Source organism: Carlito syrichta, unplaced genomic scaffold (genome assembly GCF_000164805.1).
Source record: "Carlito syrichta isolate Samal-C Ts95f unplaced genomic scaffold, Tarsius_syrichta-2.0.1 Scaffold304732, whole genome shotgun sequence".
NCBI lineage: Eukaryota > Metazoa > Chordata > Mammalia > Primates > Tarsiidae > Carlito > Carlito syrichta.
The window spans coordinates 403,090-422,337 of NW_007248828.1; the positions used below are offsets into that span (position 1 = coordinate 403,090).

Sequence of the window (19,248 nt, forward strand, 5' to 3'; positions counted from 1 at the left end):
ACTCCAGCTGTGAGGTGGGCGGTGACCCGTCCCATTAGGATCCGTCCAGTCCCAGCTCGCGCTCTGTGACTTCTGGGGGGAGGGGGTGGGGGACGCGGATCTCAGTCCGGCTGTCTACACCACCTCGGTCTCCGCAGAGAGGCTTCCAGCGCCGACTCTGCCCACCACCAGGAAGCACCAAAAAAGAGGCTTCTTGCTGTGCAGACGACTCGGAACCCCTGCAGAATCCAGGAGGAAGTCGGAGGCGCTGGCCCCTCTGGGAGTGCGCGGGGCAGAGGACCGGCTCTCTGCTCCGGCGCACCCGACGCCGCTGCGCGCTCGGCGGAGGCCGGGGAGCGGCGCGGGGAGGAGCAGGGAGGAGCAACAGGTGCAGCCCGCATCCACTCCCGGTGCCGGGGAAGGCAGCCGGCAAGAACCTGGGCGGTGAGGCGTAGCGGGCTTTCCACCTGTACGGCAGCTTGGTGGCGGCGCAGCGGGCAGAGGGGGCCGAGCAGGGCACCCCGTGCTCTCCAGACCGCCGCCCCATCCGGAGAAGGTCCGACTCCTGCTCTCACTCTGTCACTCTCAGAAGGTCCCCGCGCAAAGACGGTGCCACCAGGCACGACGGCCGCCAGGTCACCGCGCCTGCTGTCGCGCCCACCAGGGGAGGCTCGGGTTCCCAAACCCGCGCTCTCGGGGCCGGGATCCTCGACGTCCCCAGGCGCCCACTCTTCCCGACAGACGGGCGCCGGTCCCGGCGCGCCCGGGGCCCGGCGGGCCATGGAGCTGGCGGCTGTGAACCTCAGCGAGGGCAACGCCAGCGGCGAGGACCCACCTACCCCTGAGCCCAGGCCGCTGTTCCGCATCAGCGTGGAGAACTTCGCCACGCTGGTGGTGTTCGGCCTGATCTTCGCGCTGGGCGTGCTGGGCAACGGCCTGGTGATCACCGTGCTAGCGCGCAGCAAGCCGGGGAAGCCGCGCGGCACTACCAATCTGTTCATCCTCAACCTGAGCATCGCCGACCTGGCCTACCTGCTATTCTGCATCCCGTTCCAGGCCACGGTGTACGCGCTGCCCACATGGGTGCTGGGCGCCTTCATCTGCAAGTTCGTCCACTACTTCTTCACCGTCTCCATGCTGGTCAGCATCTTCACCCTGGCCGCGATGTCGGTGGACCGCTACGTCGCCATTGTGCACTCGCGCCGCTCAGCCTCCCTGCGGGTGTCCCGCAACGCGTTGCTGGGCGTGGGCTTCATCTGGGCGCTGTCCATCGCCATGGCCTCGCCCGTGGCCTACCACCAGCGCCTGTTCCACCGCGGCGACAGCAACCAGACCTTCTGCTGGGAGCAGTGGCCCAACCCGCGCCACAAGAAGGCCTACGTGTTGTGCACCTTCGTCTTTGGTTACCTGCTGCCGCTGCTGCTCATCTGCTTCTGCTATGCCAAGGTGCGGAGGGGTGCGGGGGGAGGGGGCGAGGAGGGCAGTCGGGGGACCTGGCTGTCTGCGTCCCGCGCCCCTGGCCCAGCCTTTGCAACGGCCACAGTCCCTTGCGGCCTTACCCCCTCTCAGTGTTCGGGCTGATGGGTACAGAGAACCTTTTGCGTTTGGGTCTGGCCGCGCCTTCGCTTGCACCAGCCGGCTTGGATGTGGCGCAAGAAAAGTTGCCCGGAGTTTGGAAAGTTTGCAGTTTTCTTCTAGTCGTCCGGGAGAAAAACTTTCTCCTCCTCTTCCCCTCCTCTCTACGGCAGCTCGTGCACGCCCTGAGGTTGCCTTGACAGAGGGCTGGCGCTGGACGCCCCCTTTTCAATCCAGGAACCCCAGCTCTGTGGTAGCAACTCAGGCGCCAGGGCAGTCTTGCGCCGTAGAGCGAACGCAGTGGCCACGAGGGTTGTAGAGCGCGCGGTCAGCCAGGACGCGGGGACCCATGCAGGAATGGCGGGTCCTTCGCCCCTCCCCAGCACTTGACTGGGACGCGTGCGGGGTGACTCGCTGGGGGCCCGCCTGCCCCCTGGCTGCGCGGGCTGCTCACGCTCCTGCTTTTGCAAAGACCCAGCTCGGCGAAGTCGCGACTTGAGGATGACAGAGCTTGGGATTTAATTCCACTCTAAGTTTAGCTTAATGAGCCCAAGCGGTAAGACGGTCCTTCACGGAGTCTCGATCTGAGTCTCCAGAGAACTTTGGAAGGAAGGGCTCGAGCTGTCTCGTGGCCCCGTTTCATTGCATTTTAGGAAGGTCGTGTAAACAGTATCCAGTGATTCGGGTGGCGGATTTACTTCCCTCATTCCGGGGAGAGACACTATCCACATGCATCTGGCTCGAGCTGCCACTGGGGCGGTTGTTCTACTGTCCCCTATGCAGCCAGCCAGAGCTCCACAAACACATTTTCCTTCATTCATTGCACACGGTTTGAAGATTTTATACCTATCAAAAAGTCTCAGACCTTTGACACAGTTTGTTTATGTCGGGGTAAATAAGAGAGTGTGTTTAATATTCATGTTCTGGTGCTTCATGGGGTAAACCCTCTGTGCTCACTGGACTCGCCCCGGAGTATCCTCACCATCAGAAAAACACCTCGTAAACAAGTTCTGAAGTTTCCACCTAACTGCACCCCCCGTCTCTCATTCTGTTCCTGATAAGGCTGTGATGATCAAACCATAAGTAACCTGAGAAGGTGGAACAACAATTTTTATATTCAATTTGTAAAGTATTTTCCCAGCAAAAATGCTTGATGTAAGCCACCTCTCCCCCCATCTATATCACTTATGTAGATTGCGTCCCTTTGTTATTATTTTTACATCCCTTTATTATTATTATTGATTATTTCATTGATCTCACTATGTTGCCCAGGTTGGTTTCCAGCTACTGGCCTCAAGTGATTCTTCTGCCTCGGCCTCCCAACATGCTAGGATTACAGATGTGAGCCACTGGGCTGGGCCAGCAATTTGAATAGTAATATTTTTGGATATTATCTGAAAAATGACCTGTACCAATAGGTTATATGTAAAGAAATACAGGGGCTACGGGGAATTTGGAAAATAACTCTAGCTTAGATCTCTGGAAAATGACTGGCTTATTCACTTAGTCTTCTGCAAACACAGAACAAAGCCTCTTCTACACAACACAATTATCTGGTATGTGCACCCTCTCATTCAGTTTGCAAAACAACCTGGAGCTGTTGTCCCTATTTTATTGATATAGAAAAATAGTTTTGGAAAGGGAGAAACTGACCCAGGTTATGAAGTTGGTAAATGGTTCAGGAAGGATTTGAACACAAGGATTACCAATCACCTGAGGAGGGGACAGTTGGTAAGAACTTGAGGATATGAAATTTGGGGCTAGGGGGATTATTAAAACATTTTGTGGTTAAATTCCTAATTACTGAATCATACTCTTCCTCATACCCCAGAGCCTTTAGGGAAAATAACTTAAATCTTATGGAGATAGCCAGGTAAGCTTTTAGGAACAAATTAAGCTACATATCTGTTGTTCGAGAGTTTATAAAACTCATACAGAAAACAAAGTTAAAATAATTTTAAAAAAGTTTAACAAATACATAATCATTTGGAGTTTTTAATATGGAAATAGTTTGCCTCTAAGCATATCTGGGAAATCTTTTGAAAGCAAGATTATAATTGCAGATTCATTCCATGACCTTCATTTAATAGCTGGAGTTAACACATTATTTCAAGTTGCTTTTCTTTGGTTCAGGCATGAAACGTATGCTCTCCAGTTAAGGACTTTGCTACTAGAGCGCCAGACTTAGGACAGGTTGTCTATCCAAAGGATGTGAAAAATCAAAGATCGCCAAAAGGCACCTGTGATTACAATGATTTTTAAACTTAACAAGAAAATTGCATCCCAGGGTTTCCTTCTGCTCCCCAAATCTCACAATTTTTAGTGGAACAGTGTTTTGTTCCTGATAGTCCCTGGGAAACATATACTGCATAGCCGGAGGGTAAGTGGGAGTGGCTGGCCCAGTGCCTCCCTGTAGGACCCCTTCCTGCTGTTGTGCAGCTGTTCTTGTCCAGGGCCATGCCTCTTTCTTGCTTTCCTTAAGATGAATAATTGTCTGGGAATTATTGTCTAAAATGAGGATAAACTCCTAACATGCCCACCCTACTAAGTTACTTCAAATCCTCAGGATGTACCCAGCATGACCTCGGTTTGAATTTAAACTGGTACCTTCCTGTGCAGGAACTTACAGAACCATCAAGTAATACCACCATGCTATCATCGTCGTCTTCTGAAGAAATGTAATTGTAACCTGTCATACCATCTTTTCATTCTTTCTCTTCTGATGACAAAGACCATTATTGGGGTGCATCATAGGTTGTCATTTTGTGCTCATAGTATGAGTTATTGAAGAGAAGCAGAGGAAAATATACAGAGGCATTTTCTCCACTGGAAAGTTTTTGGAAGGAATAAATGGATCCAGGCAGCATTATGAAGCTGGTAACATTGGAATGGTTTGTTGTGATTCTTGTCAAGGTGCCTCTTTCTGATTTCACTCATGCTGCCTCTCCTCAGGTCTCGCCTGTGTCCCTTGTCCTCAGTGACCAGTGCTTTCCTGTGGTTTTCCTTTGGGAAGATTGTCGCTGAGCCCCCTCCCCTATCCTGTTCTCTCAGGCAGGATCTTGCTTCCTCCAGCTCTTTCTCCCCCCTTTGAAATCCTTTATTATTTCTGTCTTTGCCTTACATTCAGGTTTTGGTACCCTAATTTCTGTTGGCAAAAAGTAAACTACTGTCAATATATTGTCAGTACATTGTCAATGTATTGAGAATTTTCCCAAGAGCTTCTGTGGCAAGTACAGACTTGTCTTGTAGGTGTTCCTGAGCTATTTCAGGAAGTGAGAAGTAAACCAGTAGGGCAGAGGACTTGAAGTCAGAAATTCGTACCCCATGATGGCAGCTCCCCCGCATAGGGCTTGGGAGGCTGGTGAATATCTCCTGTGGTTGACTCATTGCTCCAGAAGTGCTGCATCTGACTGAATGGACCAGGCTTTTACAATAGTTCAACCCAGTTAAGCTATTTCTATGCTGTGGGGCTAGAGGGAGCAGAGAACGTGGCTTCCCATTCTTGAGAGACTCCTCAGCAATCTACAGATTGCTTAATCATTCAGGGGCTACATTTTCTCTAGATCCGCCCTCAGATGGGATATAGAAATGACTCAAATTAACAGTTCTGCAGAGTTGGCGATGTTGCTTGAGATAAAATGTTGGCCGGGGTCATGCCTGCAATACCAGCACTTTGGTGGGCCAAGGTGTGAGGATCTCTTGAGTCTAGGAGCTCAAGACCAGCCTGGGCAATATAGCAAGACCTCATCTCTACAAAAAAATCAAAAAATTAGCCAGGTGTGGTGGTTCGTGCCTGTAGTCCCAGCTACTCAGGAGGCTGAGGTGAGAGGATCACTTGAGCTCAGGAAGTTGAGGTTGTAGAGTCTTGATAATAACAAACAAACAAACACTACCAAAATATGTTGAAAATATCTAGATATAAACACAAAAATTTCCAGGTCATTCCTCCTCAATGTTAACCCTGCAAGAAAAGACACAAATAGTTTCACTGATTAAGAAAGACAGTGTAGGCCGGACTTGTTGGTCCAACCTGTAATCCTAACACTTTGGGAGGCTGAGGTGAGTGGATTGCCTGAGCCCGTGAGTTCGAGACCCATCCAGGCAACTTGGCGGGACCTCGTCTCTACAATAAATCAAAAATTAGTCAGGTGTGGTAGTGCGTGCCTATAGTTCTGGCTACTTGGAAGGCTGAGGCGGAAGGATCGCCAGAGACCAGCAGATTGAAGTCGCAGTGCCTCCGCACTCCAGTCTGGACGACAGAGTGAGACTCCAACTCAAAATAAATAAATAAATAAATAAATAAATATATTAGACAGTGTGTCTCAAGGAGATGTCTTGACAAGGACGTTAATTGCAAAATCTGCAAAAATTAGTCTATTGGTCATCAGTGATGTTAAATTCCTAGGATATAAGTTGTGTTAAAACACAGCATGGTGGGAGGATTTAAATAAGGAATGAGAGGCAGCCAAATTTGTTTTAGGGGATTTGCAGGGAACACAGCCCATACGAGGAAAACAGAAGGAACATATCAACACAAACATTGGCAATATTTGGCTCGGCTGCACAGAAGACATGTCTGTTTATATTATCTTCATTGGTTCACTTTCTTCTTTCTCAATTGGATGGTTAATTTGCAGAGGGCAAGTCTGTAGCTTTTTCCATGTAACTAGAATTTAACATCATGCCCCACATATAGTAGGAACCTAATGATTGTTAATATGTAGAATCTTGAGGGAAACTGAGGCAGGAGGTAGCACAATGAGCATGCATGGGTGGGTTGTGGTATGATGTTTCTGGACAAAATCCCAGAGCTCCATGCTCTGTTTTCTATGCAGAACTCTCTGCAAATACATGGTTTGGTTGCAAATTGTGTCCAGATGTGCATCAGTCTTCCTACAATAGTCTTAAATGCAAGAAAAACATGTATTTGGCCACTCATACTCATTGTTACTTTATCACCTAATGTGTATTCTTATCTGAATGATTTTAGAAATAGTGAAATTGCCATTTCAGAATGTCAATAATTCTTTCTTTTAAAAAATATTTTATGTGAAGGATGTGGAATACAATTCAGGTTAGGTATACAAATGTTCATTATGCAAGTACCCTTGTTGATGAGGTAATAATTGTTCATGTAAAACAGAAAATGTGTTAGGAGATGTGAGGCAAATTGATTTCATTAGTCTGTGTTTTCCAGGTGCTTAATCATTTGCATAAAAAGTTGAAGAACATGTCAAAGAAGTCAGAAGCATCCAAGAAAAAGGTAATATTCACAAATATCTATTATGTATGCTATCTTTGAGAGTGTATCAGTCCATTTTGCATTGCCATAAAGGAATACCTGAGACTGGGTAATTTATCAAGAAAAGAGTCTTATTGGCTCATGGTTCTGCATGTGTGGCATCTGCTGGACTTCTGGGAGGGCCTTGGGAAACTTTTACGCATGGAGAAAGACAAGGGGGGCAGGCATGTCACATGGCGAGAACAGAAGCAAGAGAGAGAAGGAGGCACCAGGCTCTTTTATTTTTATTTTTTAATTTTTTAATTTCAATTTTAAATTTTTTTTGAGTTGGAGTCTCACTCTGTCACCCAGACTGGAGTGCAGTGGCCGCTGCCGGCCACCGCAACCTCGACCTGCTGGGCTCTGGCAATCCTTCCGCCTCAGCCTTCCGAGTAGCCGAAATTACAGGCATGTGCTACCACACCCGGCTAATTTTTTAAATTTATTGTAGAGATGAGGTCTCGCCTGCCCAGGCGGGTCTCGAACCCGCGGGCTCAGGCAATCCACTCACCTCAGCCTCCCAAAGGCGCGGGATTACAGGCTGAGCCACCGAGCCCGGCTACCAGGCTCTTTTAAAACAACCAGCCCTTGTAAGAATGAATAGAGTGAGAACTTACTCATTACTGCAAGAATATCACCACCCCATTCCTGAGGGATCCACCCCATGACCCTAACACCTCCCACTAGGCCCCACCTCTAACAATGGGGGTCACGTTTCAACCTGAGATTTAGAGGGGTCAAATACCAAACTATATCATATAACTTACTTTATTTTTATTTTTAATTATCTCCCATGCACCCCAAATCTATAAAATCTAGGTTCCTGGTGCAGATGTTTGAGATGAACCTCTTACCATTGAGGTATCAGGTGGGTATGGGCAGTCAGCCTCAGTATGGTATCACAGGTAATTCTATATTACATTAAAACTTAGCTGGAGGTTTAGGGAGGCAAGGAAATATATATATATATATATTTCAATTCTAAACCCCATTAGGAGATATGCTGGGGTTGACTGGGACAGAGTGCAGGGTTGCTGACATATGTAATTTGCATGAAAGCAGAGTGTTTTGTTTTTTGTCTACCAGTTCTGATGTGATTCTGAAAGGCTCTGGCTTGATTCTCCTTTGAGAGAATGTCATTATCACGGACCCCACCCACAAAGTCCTGAGAGTACTTCACTGTCCTTGTCCCTTCCACCCAAGCTGGTTGTTATGTTGTCCCAGGGAAGAGAGGATGGCAATGGAGGAAGCGCCAAGTGGATTCCCCTGTTGTTACTCATTTTTTTATCAACTGAGTCCTGATTTAACCAAGCTTCTGCCGAGTAATATTAGAGCCTCTAACTTATGGATTTTGCATTTTGAGGAAAAACTATTCCATGAATGAAGATTAATTTAATTCTTACTCTGATAATATCTATATAACTTCTGATTTTAGAAAGTAGAATGAGATTATTAGACAAGAAGATTAGGGAGAAGGAGATCATAACCAGCCATTTTAACCCACAGATGCTACTAATAACATCTTAAAATGTCTTGTTTTTTCCTTCAAAACGTTTATTATGATCACTGACATACATAATTTGCAGAAATTATAGTTCAGATAATCATATTTATTTTTTAAAAATTCTACTTGAATAAAGGACAGCTCTTTCTGAATTTCCTTGTTTATAAATAACAATGTGGACAAAACTGCCTCTGTTCCTAGAGGTGGCAACCAATGGTAGGGAACTAGTTAACATAAACATTAAAACTTGTTTTTTTTCTGGCAACAAACACTTACTTTGTATTAGAAATGGCATCATATGGCTTTGAGGTAAACCACCTAAAAAAAAAGGTACATCATCAGTAACAAGACCATGCTATGTCTTCCTTTCATCAGTCCTTTCTTATGTCTGAACAGTTACTTATACTTTTTCTAGGTCCTTTTTTATAGCAGCTGACCAGGTGTTAACTTAGAGGAATGGAATAGACCTTAAAAGTTGGTGTTTTCCTCCTCTATTTTCAACGATGTGCTGTTATGGTGGAGTTTTTCCATTTTTCTAGCCTCCTAACTTTTCCTCTGAGCCACATTTATCATTTCGAAGAAAATAGTTCATTAAAAATGTTAAGGATTGTTTACAATATCCCCTTGGACAGTTAGTCTTAGCATACCTCCTCTGTGCAGGACTGCACTGGCCCATGGGTTTCTACTATGCTTTGGTTCCATATGGAAGCCAACATTGTAGAGAAAGAGATAAGTGTGTGGGTTTTAAAGTGCTGTGCATAGTGGTGAGTGTGTGGAGAGTCAAGGAGGAAGAGATGAACTTCTCAGGAGAGTGATCAGGCTTGCTGAACTTAGCTGAGGGAACACTATTGATATATGATAAATGTGGATTAATGACTCAAAAGATTTTATGTTTACCAAAAGGAACAGAGCAAAACATTAAAAAAAAATTGGCTGAATCTTATTTGTGTCTATGGCTAGTTTTGGTCTCTGGATTTGAAAAGTATTGGGGGGAAATTATAAAGGTCTCGGAGAAGAACAAAATGCTTAAAAAATAGGTTTTCTAAGAAATTATTTCAAAAAGTTTTATCTTATAATAAAAACTCTAATGATAAATGATTAGTTTAACAATTACTTTAGTTATATACACTCATATACACATTTTATATATATATATATATCCACACACACAAATCTTTAGGTTTTTGTGTATTTGTGTGTTTATATAATCTATGCGGGTTTATATATATAATAAATACATATTTATATGAAATTATCTTTTGCTCATTCTTACCATATGAGGAGGGAAGAAGAGTTCTCTTTCACTCTCACAGCCTCTGGCCCTTAACAGCCACTGAACAGATGTCAGATCTCTTTTGATATATTTAATAGCCTCCTTGTTTGCATAGAACAAATAAATGTGGTGGTGGTTGTGGAGGTGGTGCCTGTGTGGGTCTAAGAAAGAGACAGGAGAGCAGTGCCGGGGAAGGCTAAGCCAAAGGAGACGGAAGACAGAAGGGAAGAGTGGAGAGAGGAGAGGAAGCAGAGAGTGGGCGTACCGAGGAGGGAGAAGATAAACCAAGGCAGGAAAGCAGGAGATTCAGACCAGAAAGCAAGAATAAATGGTAAATTTCCAGAGGCAGGCACTGGATTGGTCCATTGTGGGCATTTCCCCTGGTCTTAGCGCAGAAAACTGTGAGGTGCACACACAATCATCATCTGATGGATTGTGGAGAGATGTGGTATAGATTTTGGTACACTGCTCCTTTCAATTCCATTTTTTCCCCAACTTTTCCTCTGTATTGCTAAAACAGTTCCCTTTCTCTGGGCTATCTCCATCTGTCTTAGTCTGTTCAGGCTGCTGTAACAAAATATCATTCACTGGGTGGCTTGTGAAAAACAGAAATTTATTTTGCACAGTTCTGGAGGCTGAAAGTCCAAGATTAAGGTGCCAGCAGATTCCGTGTCTGGTGAAGACTCTCTTCCTGGTTCATAATGCCGCCTTCTGCCCTGTGTCTTCCATGGTAGAAGGGGCAAGGGTGCTCCCTGGGACCTCTTCTATAAGTGCACTAATTCTATTCAGTGGGCTGTCCTCTTATGACCTAAGCACACCTCCTAGCTCAGGTTTTTAATACCATCACCTTGGTGATTAAGTTTTATGCAGACATTTTGGGAAGGACACAGACTTCCAGACCATTACATCATCCTTACAGGGTTTTCCTGTTAAGATTTATAATTATTACGGAGTGAAGAATTTGGTCAATCCTGATAAGCATGCTAAACAGTTATTCTCCATGTTTGGAGGAAAGTACAAAGGAAGAATGTAATTTCTATCGCAGAAACAAAGTCTTGTTGTTGGTTATATGCCTCTCTTCTCAAGCTCTACTAGACATTAAGAAAGGTTTCTGGCTCAAGGCTGATTGTTAAAACAGGTTTTTTTTTTTTTTTTTTTTTTTGAGTCTGAGTCTCACTCTGTTGCCCAGGCTAGAGTGCTGCGGCATAATCATGGTTACTGCTGCCTACTGGGCTCAAGCGATTCTTCAGCTTCAATCTTCCAAGTAGTTGGGACTACAGGCAAGTGCTCCCACGCCTGCCAAATTCTTTTTGACTTATTATAGAGATTCGGTCTCGCTATGTTGCCCAGGCTGGTCTTGAACTCCTAAACTCAGACAATCCTCTTGCCTTGGCCTCCCAAAGTGCTGGGATGACAGATGTGAGCCACTGTACCCAGCCCAGGATTCTTAAATAATCCTTGCAAGATTTGAAAATGGGATAGACAACCATTCTGGATGGCTGCTTCTGGAAGGAAAATTGGATTGAAGAATCTCTTGATGTCCTATCAGCCACTGGATTATTTTAACAGTTGCTTTTCTTTTGTTTCTCTGGCTTGAAGTAATTCAGCAAAGCTTTTTGGCTGTCATTTATACAATTTGTGAAGTGTTTTTTATCATTCTCATCTTTTAGTCACTTTTTTCTCCCCAGCCAAGTTCCATTAGACATATTGTGAGGAAAATTCTTTGAAGAACAGATGTCTCAGATGACTTGAAAAAGAGCATCTCACAATAAGAAGAGAGATTAATAATTTTCAGATACTTTTCAGGATAAGGAACACAAAGAAACCATGATAATAGAGGTCCTAAGCCCAAGAATAACGAGAATTTGTGAAGAGATTCAGTATCTAATTTTAAATGGTAACATTTTTCTCCATCAAAAGATAATATTGGGATCCCATACCCTAAGTGGAGAAAGGTGGGAGCAGTATACACACACGGTGTGTAACTCCATCTCTGATAGAGACAAAGGATCCTGTAAGAAGGGAACACAAAATGCCATGTTACAAATGTAAAAAAGAAAAATAAGCCTCATTCTCTAAAGAGGGGGCGTTCTCTACCTTAGTTCTGAACTTTTAAAAGGAAGGACAGAAAACCAGGAGGAGAGGGACTTCTTGAGCCTTAGAGGTCAATACTTAAAGGTTACTCTTTGACTTGAGGTGAGTAAGATAACTTTGCTTATGTTGTGGCTTTTATGTATTTAGTCTGTAGTTCTCTAAACAACCCCTGCCCCCCAAACTTTGTAAAAAGGCAGATTCCTGGGTAACTGTCTCTACTCCCTGAATCAGTCTTAGAGACAAAGCCTGGCTATCTGAATTTTAAGAAAGCTTTGCATTGGATCCTGATGGCCACACTAATCAACTTAAATTCCAGGGTTGGGATTCATACACTCGTATTATTTTGACTGCATCTTTAACTTTGAGCTAGTGTGTGGTATGCATATAATTTTCTGAGCTTGATGGTTTGGAAGCAATAGTGAATCAAGAAGGATGGTCTTCTACCAGCATGGGACTTCTTAGCCCATCTATCAGCTTCTACAAGCAGGCAAGGGAAGAAAGAAGACAAAGATCAGCTATTGTTTCCAGCCGTACACATAGACATATTTATCATTTAATGTTGCTGTGGCTGCACTGGAGTCAGTTCAAGAACTGCAGGACCAGGTGCCTTGACCTGTGTGTAGGGCACTGATTTGTGTATCAACTAAGAGACCATCAACTCCAATAAAACTGCGATGCTTGATAAACATGGAGAAAATAGAAAGGACTGGAGATAATTTGCTGGGAGCATAGCCAACACCAACAATCTTTCTATTAAACTCTTTTGGGAACAGTCTGAGACAATGATATAGTTTATGTAAATACCTCATAAGCATTATAAATTGTAATCCAGTCATTATTTCAAAGCTACTAGTAGACTAAGAAAAAGAACCTGACTCTTGGCCATGGTACTGAGAAGACCAGTGGGATTGCTAAAAAGTTAATTTCTTTTAATTAAAATTTTTGAATTTTAGACTTGAGGGAACAAGTGCATATGTGTTACATAGGCATATTGTGCATGGGTGGGGACTGGGTTTCTGGCGACCCCATTTCCTAAATAGTAAACATTGTACCCGATAAGCAGTGTGTAGACCCTTGCCACCTTCCCTACCTCCCCACTTTTGGGATCCTCTGTTTCTATTATTTCCATCTTTATGTTCATTTGGCTCAGACATACAAGTGAGAACATGTGGTGTTTGGTTTTCTATTTCTGAGTTAGTTCACTTAGTATAATGACCTCCAGCTACCTCCATGTTGCTACAAATGGCATAATTTCATTCTTTTTTATGGCTGGGTAGTATTCCATGCTGTATATATATCACATTTCTTTATTTAGCCAACCAATGATGGGCACTAAGTTTGGTTCCATGACTTTGCTATTGTGAACAGTGCTGCGATGAGCAAGTGAGTACAGGTTTCTTCTCTATATAATGATACCTTTTCCTTTGGGTAGATACCTAGTAGTGGGATTGCCGGGTCTAATGGTTGTTCTATTTTTAGTTCTTTGAGAAATCGTCATACTGTTTTTTTATAGATGTTGAACTAATTTACATTCCCACCAGTAGTGTTTGAGTGTTTCCTTTTCTTTGCATCCACACCAATACCAGTTGTTCCTTAACTTTTTGATGATAGTCATTCTGAGAGGTGTAGGGTGATATCTCATTATGGTTTTAATTTGCATTTTTCTGATAATTAGTGATGTCGAGCATTTTGCCACATTTGTTGGCCACTCGTATGTCTTCTTTTGAGAGGTGTTTGTTCATGTCCTTTGCCCACCTTTTAATTTTTTTTCAAGTTGAATCTTTTGAGTTTCTTATAGAATCTAGATATTAGTCTTCAAATTGAGGAATAATTGGCAAATACTTTCTCTCACTATGTAGCTTTTCTGTTCACTCTGCTATTTCATTTGCTGTGCAGAAGCTTTTCAGTTTGATTAAGTTTCACTTGTCTACTTTGTTTTTGTTTCATTTGCTGTTGGGATCATAAATTCTTTGCCTAGGCCAATGTCCAGAAGACTTTTTCCTAGGTTTTCTTCTAAAATTTTTATAGTTTCATATTCTTATTTCTAAGTTTTTAATCCATCTTGAGTTAATTTTTGTATATGGTGAGAGGTAAGGGGTCAGTTATTCTTCTGCATTTGACTAGCCAATTTTCTTAGCACTATTTATTGTCCTTTCCTCATTGTTTATTTTTTGCTGGTTTTGTTGAAGACCAGTTGGTTGTAGCTATGTGGCTTTACTTCTCTATTCTGCCCTATTGATTTATCTGTGTTTTTGTACCATACCATGCTGTTTTAGTTACTATAGACTTATGGTATAATTTAGAGTCAGGTAATGTGATACCTCTACATTTGTTCTTTTTTGCTTAGGATTGCTTTTACTATTTCGGCTCTTTTTTAGTTCTATATAAACTTTAAGAATTGTTTTTCCAAGTTCTGTGAAAAATGATGTTGGTAATGTGATAAGGACTGTGTTGAATCTATAGATTGTTTAGGGCAGTGTTGTCATTTTAGCAATATGATTCTTCTACTCCACTTGTTTGTGTCATTCATGATTTCTTTCATTGGTGTTTTATAGTTTTTTGAAGAGATCTTTCATCTCCTTGGTTAAATGTGTCCTAGGTGTTCCATTTAATTTTTTGTGATTATTTTAAATAGGATTGAGATCTTGATTTGATTCTTGGCTGGAGTGTTGTTGGCATATAGTAATACTTCTGATTTTTGTACACTGATTTGTATGCAAACTTTACTGAAGTTGTTTATTGGGTCTTGGAGTCAGTCAACTGGGAGAGTCTTTAGGGTTTTCTAGGCATCCAATCATGTCATCAGTGAAGAGAGAGTTTGACTTACCCCTTGCCAATTTGGATACCTTTTATTTCTTTCTCTTGTCTGATTGCTCTGGGTAGGACTTCTAGTACTGTGTCGAAAAAGAGTGGTGAAAGGTAAATTTTAACTGAGTTACAAATATATACAGTAACAAACAATGCCATAGAGAACATCCTGTACTCAGGGCACACTGCCATTTGCCTATGGGGCTTCTAAGACATGTGTCTTATCAATATGCTGCTGGGGTCTATTTCTGCCCTAAGCTTTGTACTTAGTCAACATTTCCTAGAAGAAGCAATGAAATGGAATATTCAGAGGGCAATTATTTTGTGAAGTAGAGAAATGATCTGATGATGTTTTTTGTTCTATTTGTAGGTACAGTCATATCTAGATTGATTTGATTAAATCCTTAGAAAATGGTGTTTCTCATATACTAATGGGTAAATAGATTGATAACAGACACTCCCTTAATATATGTGAGCAAGTCATCTGTTTGCTTTGTGTGTCATACAGTAAGTGGCTTTAATATGTAAGCTTGTACCCTATAAAACCTGCACTCAGGTTTTTATATCCAAGTTGTTTGTAATGTTTAAATGGACTAGGCATAGTATGGGAATCGTTTCATTGGTTCATCCTCCTCACAGATGAGGAAGTTGAAACTCAGGGAGCTTATGTCATTCTGCAAGGGTCATACAACCAGTTTATAGCAGGACCAGACTGAAGTGGAGACTGCTGTCTGTCCTGGGGTCTTGCACAATCCCTGCTGTCTCTTCATAGTGAGCTCATCTCCTGCCCCTCCCAGCTGCTGGGATCTGTCCTGGCTTTGACCTGCAGTCTAGCCATGTCCTCTGCTGCCTCTGGCTGGATCCTGGGTACAGTTTCTTGGCTTCTAACCCACTTCTTTGATAAATTTCTCCTCATGCCTTAGTTTGCTACCAAGTGTCTATCCCTGAAGAGTTGATATCTTATGCACGATATTCTGGGTGCCATTTTCTTTAATAGTGAGATTCCAATTCATGAGAAAGTGATAAGTCCTTTTGTCATAGAGGGATATCCCCTCATGGTGGCATGGAAGTTGTGATTCCTCTCTGTCCTATGATGGTCCTGCAGGAGATGAAGCCCATGCATGTCACAAGAAAAAATTTGTGGCGTGACAAAGATTTCTTAGTCATGAAGTCCCTTTGCTGTGTCTCGGTCCTCCCTCAGGGTGAAGTTATGTTTTCATCTACTTCTTTCTCTCACTTTTTCTCCCTTCCTCCCAACTTTCCTTCCACCATTCATCCATTTTAGTCAGACTATTTCTGTATAGAAAAGAAAAATGACTGTGGGCATAGGTAAATCCTTCACCACATTCTGTGTCGTGACTGGAAGATCAGGGAGAGGTGTCTGTCTTTCCTGACTTGTGAAATGTGGGGCAGTACACTCCTGTTGGCTCAGACTTTATGTTTTCATTCCACACGTCCCAGTATGCTCTAAAATATTACAACTTGAGCTTCTGCTGAACAAAATTAGAGAGGGCACTTGACTTCCAACCTTGGGGCTGGGAGCTGAGAGTATGCGCCTGCCATGCCCTTGACCCCTCTTTTTCCTATAAGAAATGAACTCTGGTGAAGTGGACAGGGAGACTGGGGAGTGTCCTGTTAGCTCAAACCAGAGAACTCAGACCAAGATTGTCTCCTGGAACCTCTGTTGTCCACACAGTTGCCATGATGCTTCTTGAAAAACAGCTCTGTGTATGCAGCAGAGGGAGATGTACCTTGTGGTGACTGCAGTGTGTCCCAGTTATTTAGCACACATGTTAGGGTGCACCCACCTGGCTTTTAGCTCTAACTGCAATCAGGCACTTGCATTACCCCTTCCAAGCCTCAGTTTTCTTACCTACAGTCCATGGGCCATTGTAGGTTCGGCCTCTTGGGACTGTTGAGGGTACTTGAAATACTGCACATGGCCCATAATCAGTCCTCATGAGTACTTAGCACCGCCCACAACCACATCAGTTCTGCTATAACCATTGAGGCGCTAGAGGCCCTGCGTGGTTCTTGGGCTGTACTTGTTGGAGGGGAGCAACCTTTTCCAGGAAGGAACCAACTGATTGCTTTGTATTTTTTGATTTAAAAAATATTAGGCCCCCGTCATTAAGGCATTTTAATAAAATAGACTATTGTCTTTTGTCTGAATCCATAGAGAAAGAGTTTTCAATTAATCACAGAGTTAGCTGCCTGGTTGTTACCTCTCAACACATAAAGCACAGTTGAAACTGTCCTAGGGCATAGTCCGAGTCCTGTAGGCTTGCAGCCCCGTTGAGGAGACAATGGTCACGTGCATGTTCATATACACACATGTGTTGAGCTCAGGAGGTAAATGTCATTTCGTGTTGAGCCCATTCATCAGTGTCAACTTCCTCCTGTCATTTACTCAAATAAAATTGCGAAAGAAACACACAGCCCCTGCCTCTGATTTCCAAGTGTTTCTGTCTTAGGAGCAACAAAGGATGGGTCAAAATAAAAGAAAGCAAATCAAACCAACAGGTTCATAGCCTGAAAGTGAAATGACTCTGAAATGCATTGGTGCATCAATTTATTTGATCTTTAATTTACCAAAGTTTAATGAGGAGAAATAGATACTTACACAATTATCCATGGAGGTAAATGTTTGGGCAAAGTCCAGTGTTCCTCTGAGAGATGTCACAGGTGATAGGTACTTCAGTGTTTGCCATGCTTGAAGGGTTTTTGCTAGTTTAGAAGTTACACTCTTTGACCTTTGCGCACTTATAGTTCCATGACTCAGGGCATACTTCCTAAAACCCACATGCATTTCACATACATTATTGAATTATTACAATGGAAAGTAGTGACAGGTCTTGAGGAAGTTATGAATGAAAACATTGTATGAAGGGAGGTTAATGTAGAAGATTTAGCAGGTCTAATATCTTTATAATCTCATGTAATATGTATAAAATAATCTTAGGATGTTTCTAAAATGCTGGATTCTTTTTCTGTTGTAATCAATGCATTTCCTTCCTTCCTCCCCTCCTCTTTCTTTTTTCTTTTAGACAGCACAGACGGTTCTGGTGGTGGTTGTGGTTTTTGGGATATCCTGGCTACCACACCACATCATCCATCTCTGGGCTGAGTTTGGAGCTTTCCCGCTGACACCGGCTTCCTTTCTCTTCAGAATCACTGCCCACTGCCTGGCGTACAGCAATTCCTCGGTGAACCCTATCATTTACGCATTTCTCTCTGAAAACTTCAGGAAGGCCTATAAGCAAGTGTTTAAGTGTCACATTCGCAAAGAATCATCTCTCAATGATAATAAAGAAAATAAAAGTCGAATAGACACCCCACCATCAACCAATGGTACTCATGTGTGAGAAAATATATATTAGAATATTCTCATTGTTGAGTTTTTCTATATGCAGACCAGGCACATAAAAAAAACCCAAAACACAACAGGCTATTAAGCAATGCTGCAATTGTTGTCTTAACAACAATTCACATTATTTTAATTAAATTCCACTTGTGTTAAAAAGTATTTTGACCCACTTAGGAAATTCGTGGCTCTGGTGAATATTATTCAATTTTATTTTATTTCTAAATTGTATTTCAGAAGGAAATGAAGGAAAATGCTGTATAGTTTTATACCTTTTAAGAAATGAAAGTTTAAAAGAATTCTATAGATACCTTCAGTTCTTCATAGAGTAAGAACTGGTCCCATAAACATGGTCAGGGATATTTGCAGCTTATATTTGCTTTAATTCTTCAATTTTAAGAGAAGAGGTAATATTATGAACTATGTGCTTTGAATTATGATCATGGACACACAGTAATGAATACTATTATTTTTGGCCCTTTATATAGAGACGAATCTATTAAGCAGACTCCCCAAAGTTTGCTTCCATTTGTGTGCAGAGCATCTGAGGACAGGCCATATCTGTCTGTGGCCTTGAGATCAGATCGTAGGTTTATTTCAGGAGTCTGTTCAACATTGTGGTGGTGACCTATGAAGCAGCAGTAGGCAATGCCAATGAAGAACCATCCTGTGGACTTGGGCTATGTAGAGTTAACTAAACCAAGTCAGAGGACATGCCCAATGCAATTGCCCTAGTGGGGAAGCTGTGAATGAGTTTTTGAGAATAAAACTGGGTATTGAAATTTTATCCATGTACTTGACAGAGGTATTAGCTGTGCCTTGAATGAAACCTACTCAAAAGAGAGAGTTGAAAAAAAGTCAGCGAGGATGGAGTGTAGATATAATTTTGATGGGCCAAAGGCTAGACAGAATTCAGTAATTCATATGAAGCAATGGACATGCCATATGGAAAAAGCATGCAAAGTGTGTAATTTAGATAACATCTGAAAAGAAAAAAACAAATCTCATGAATGATTGAACCTGGGAATATCTTGTACAAATGCATGCTTCTTTCATTAAATTTTTAATAATGTTCAATGCACATTTCCACCAAGTATTATTCCCTTAGAAAATGTTAATATGGAGATAAAACCATCACTACTTGAATTTTAAATGTAGTTTTATGACAATTTCATACTGATTCATGTTTATAGTGAGAAAATGGCATGAAAATATTAATTTATCCTGTATTAGAAAAGTAACTATCAGACTGCAAGGCTTTGATATATTTTAGGAGGATATCAAAAGCAAGAAGGTTTTTTTTTTAAAAGAAGATTTTGTGTAACGTACATTTGTGCCAAATCATGACTCCATAAGAAATATAAAATTTT

The 19,248-nt window shown here is 42.5% G+C and overlaps 1 protein-coding gene across 1 annotated transcript; it reads left to right on the forward strand.

Moving 5' to 3' along the window:
- The first annotated feature begins 754 nt into the window (after positions 1–754).
- GALR1 (galanin receptor 1) lies at positions 755–17,882 on the forward strand. Its single transcript, XM_008060791.1, has 3 exons — positions 755–1,425; positions 6,752–6,817; positions 17,562–17,882. The coding sequence occupies exons 1-3, from the start codon at positions 760–762 to the stop codon at positions 17,877–17,879; spliced, it is 1,050 nt and encodes a 349-aa protein (XP_008058982.1). The 5' UTR covers positions 755–759; the 3' UTR covers positions 17,880–17,882.
- Positions 17,883–19,248: the final 1,366 nt, after the last annotated feature.

What these genes read in the sequence shown, in the direction of transcription:
- GALR1 (XM_008060791.1), top strand. Translation starts at nt 760, where the DNA reads ATGGAGCTGGCGGCTGTGAACCTCAGCGAGGGCAACGCCAGCGGCGAG. An exon ending in TCTGCTTCTGCTATGCCAAG is followed by an intron (nt 1,426 to 6,751) that starts GTGCGGAGGGGT and finishes TGTGTTTTCCAG; the next exon opens with GTGCTTAATCATTTGCATAA. An exon ending in CAGAAGCATCCAAGAAAAAG is followed by an intron (nt 6,818 to 17,561) that starts GTAATATTCACA and finishes TTTTTCTTTTAG; the next exon opens with ACAGCACAGACGGTTCTGGT.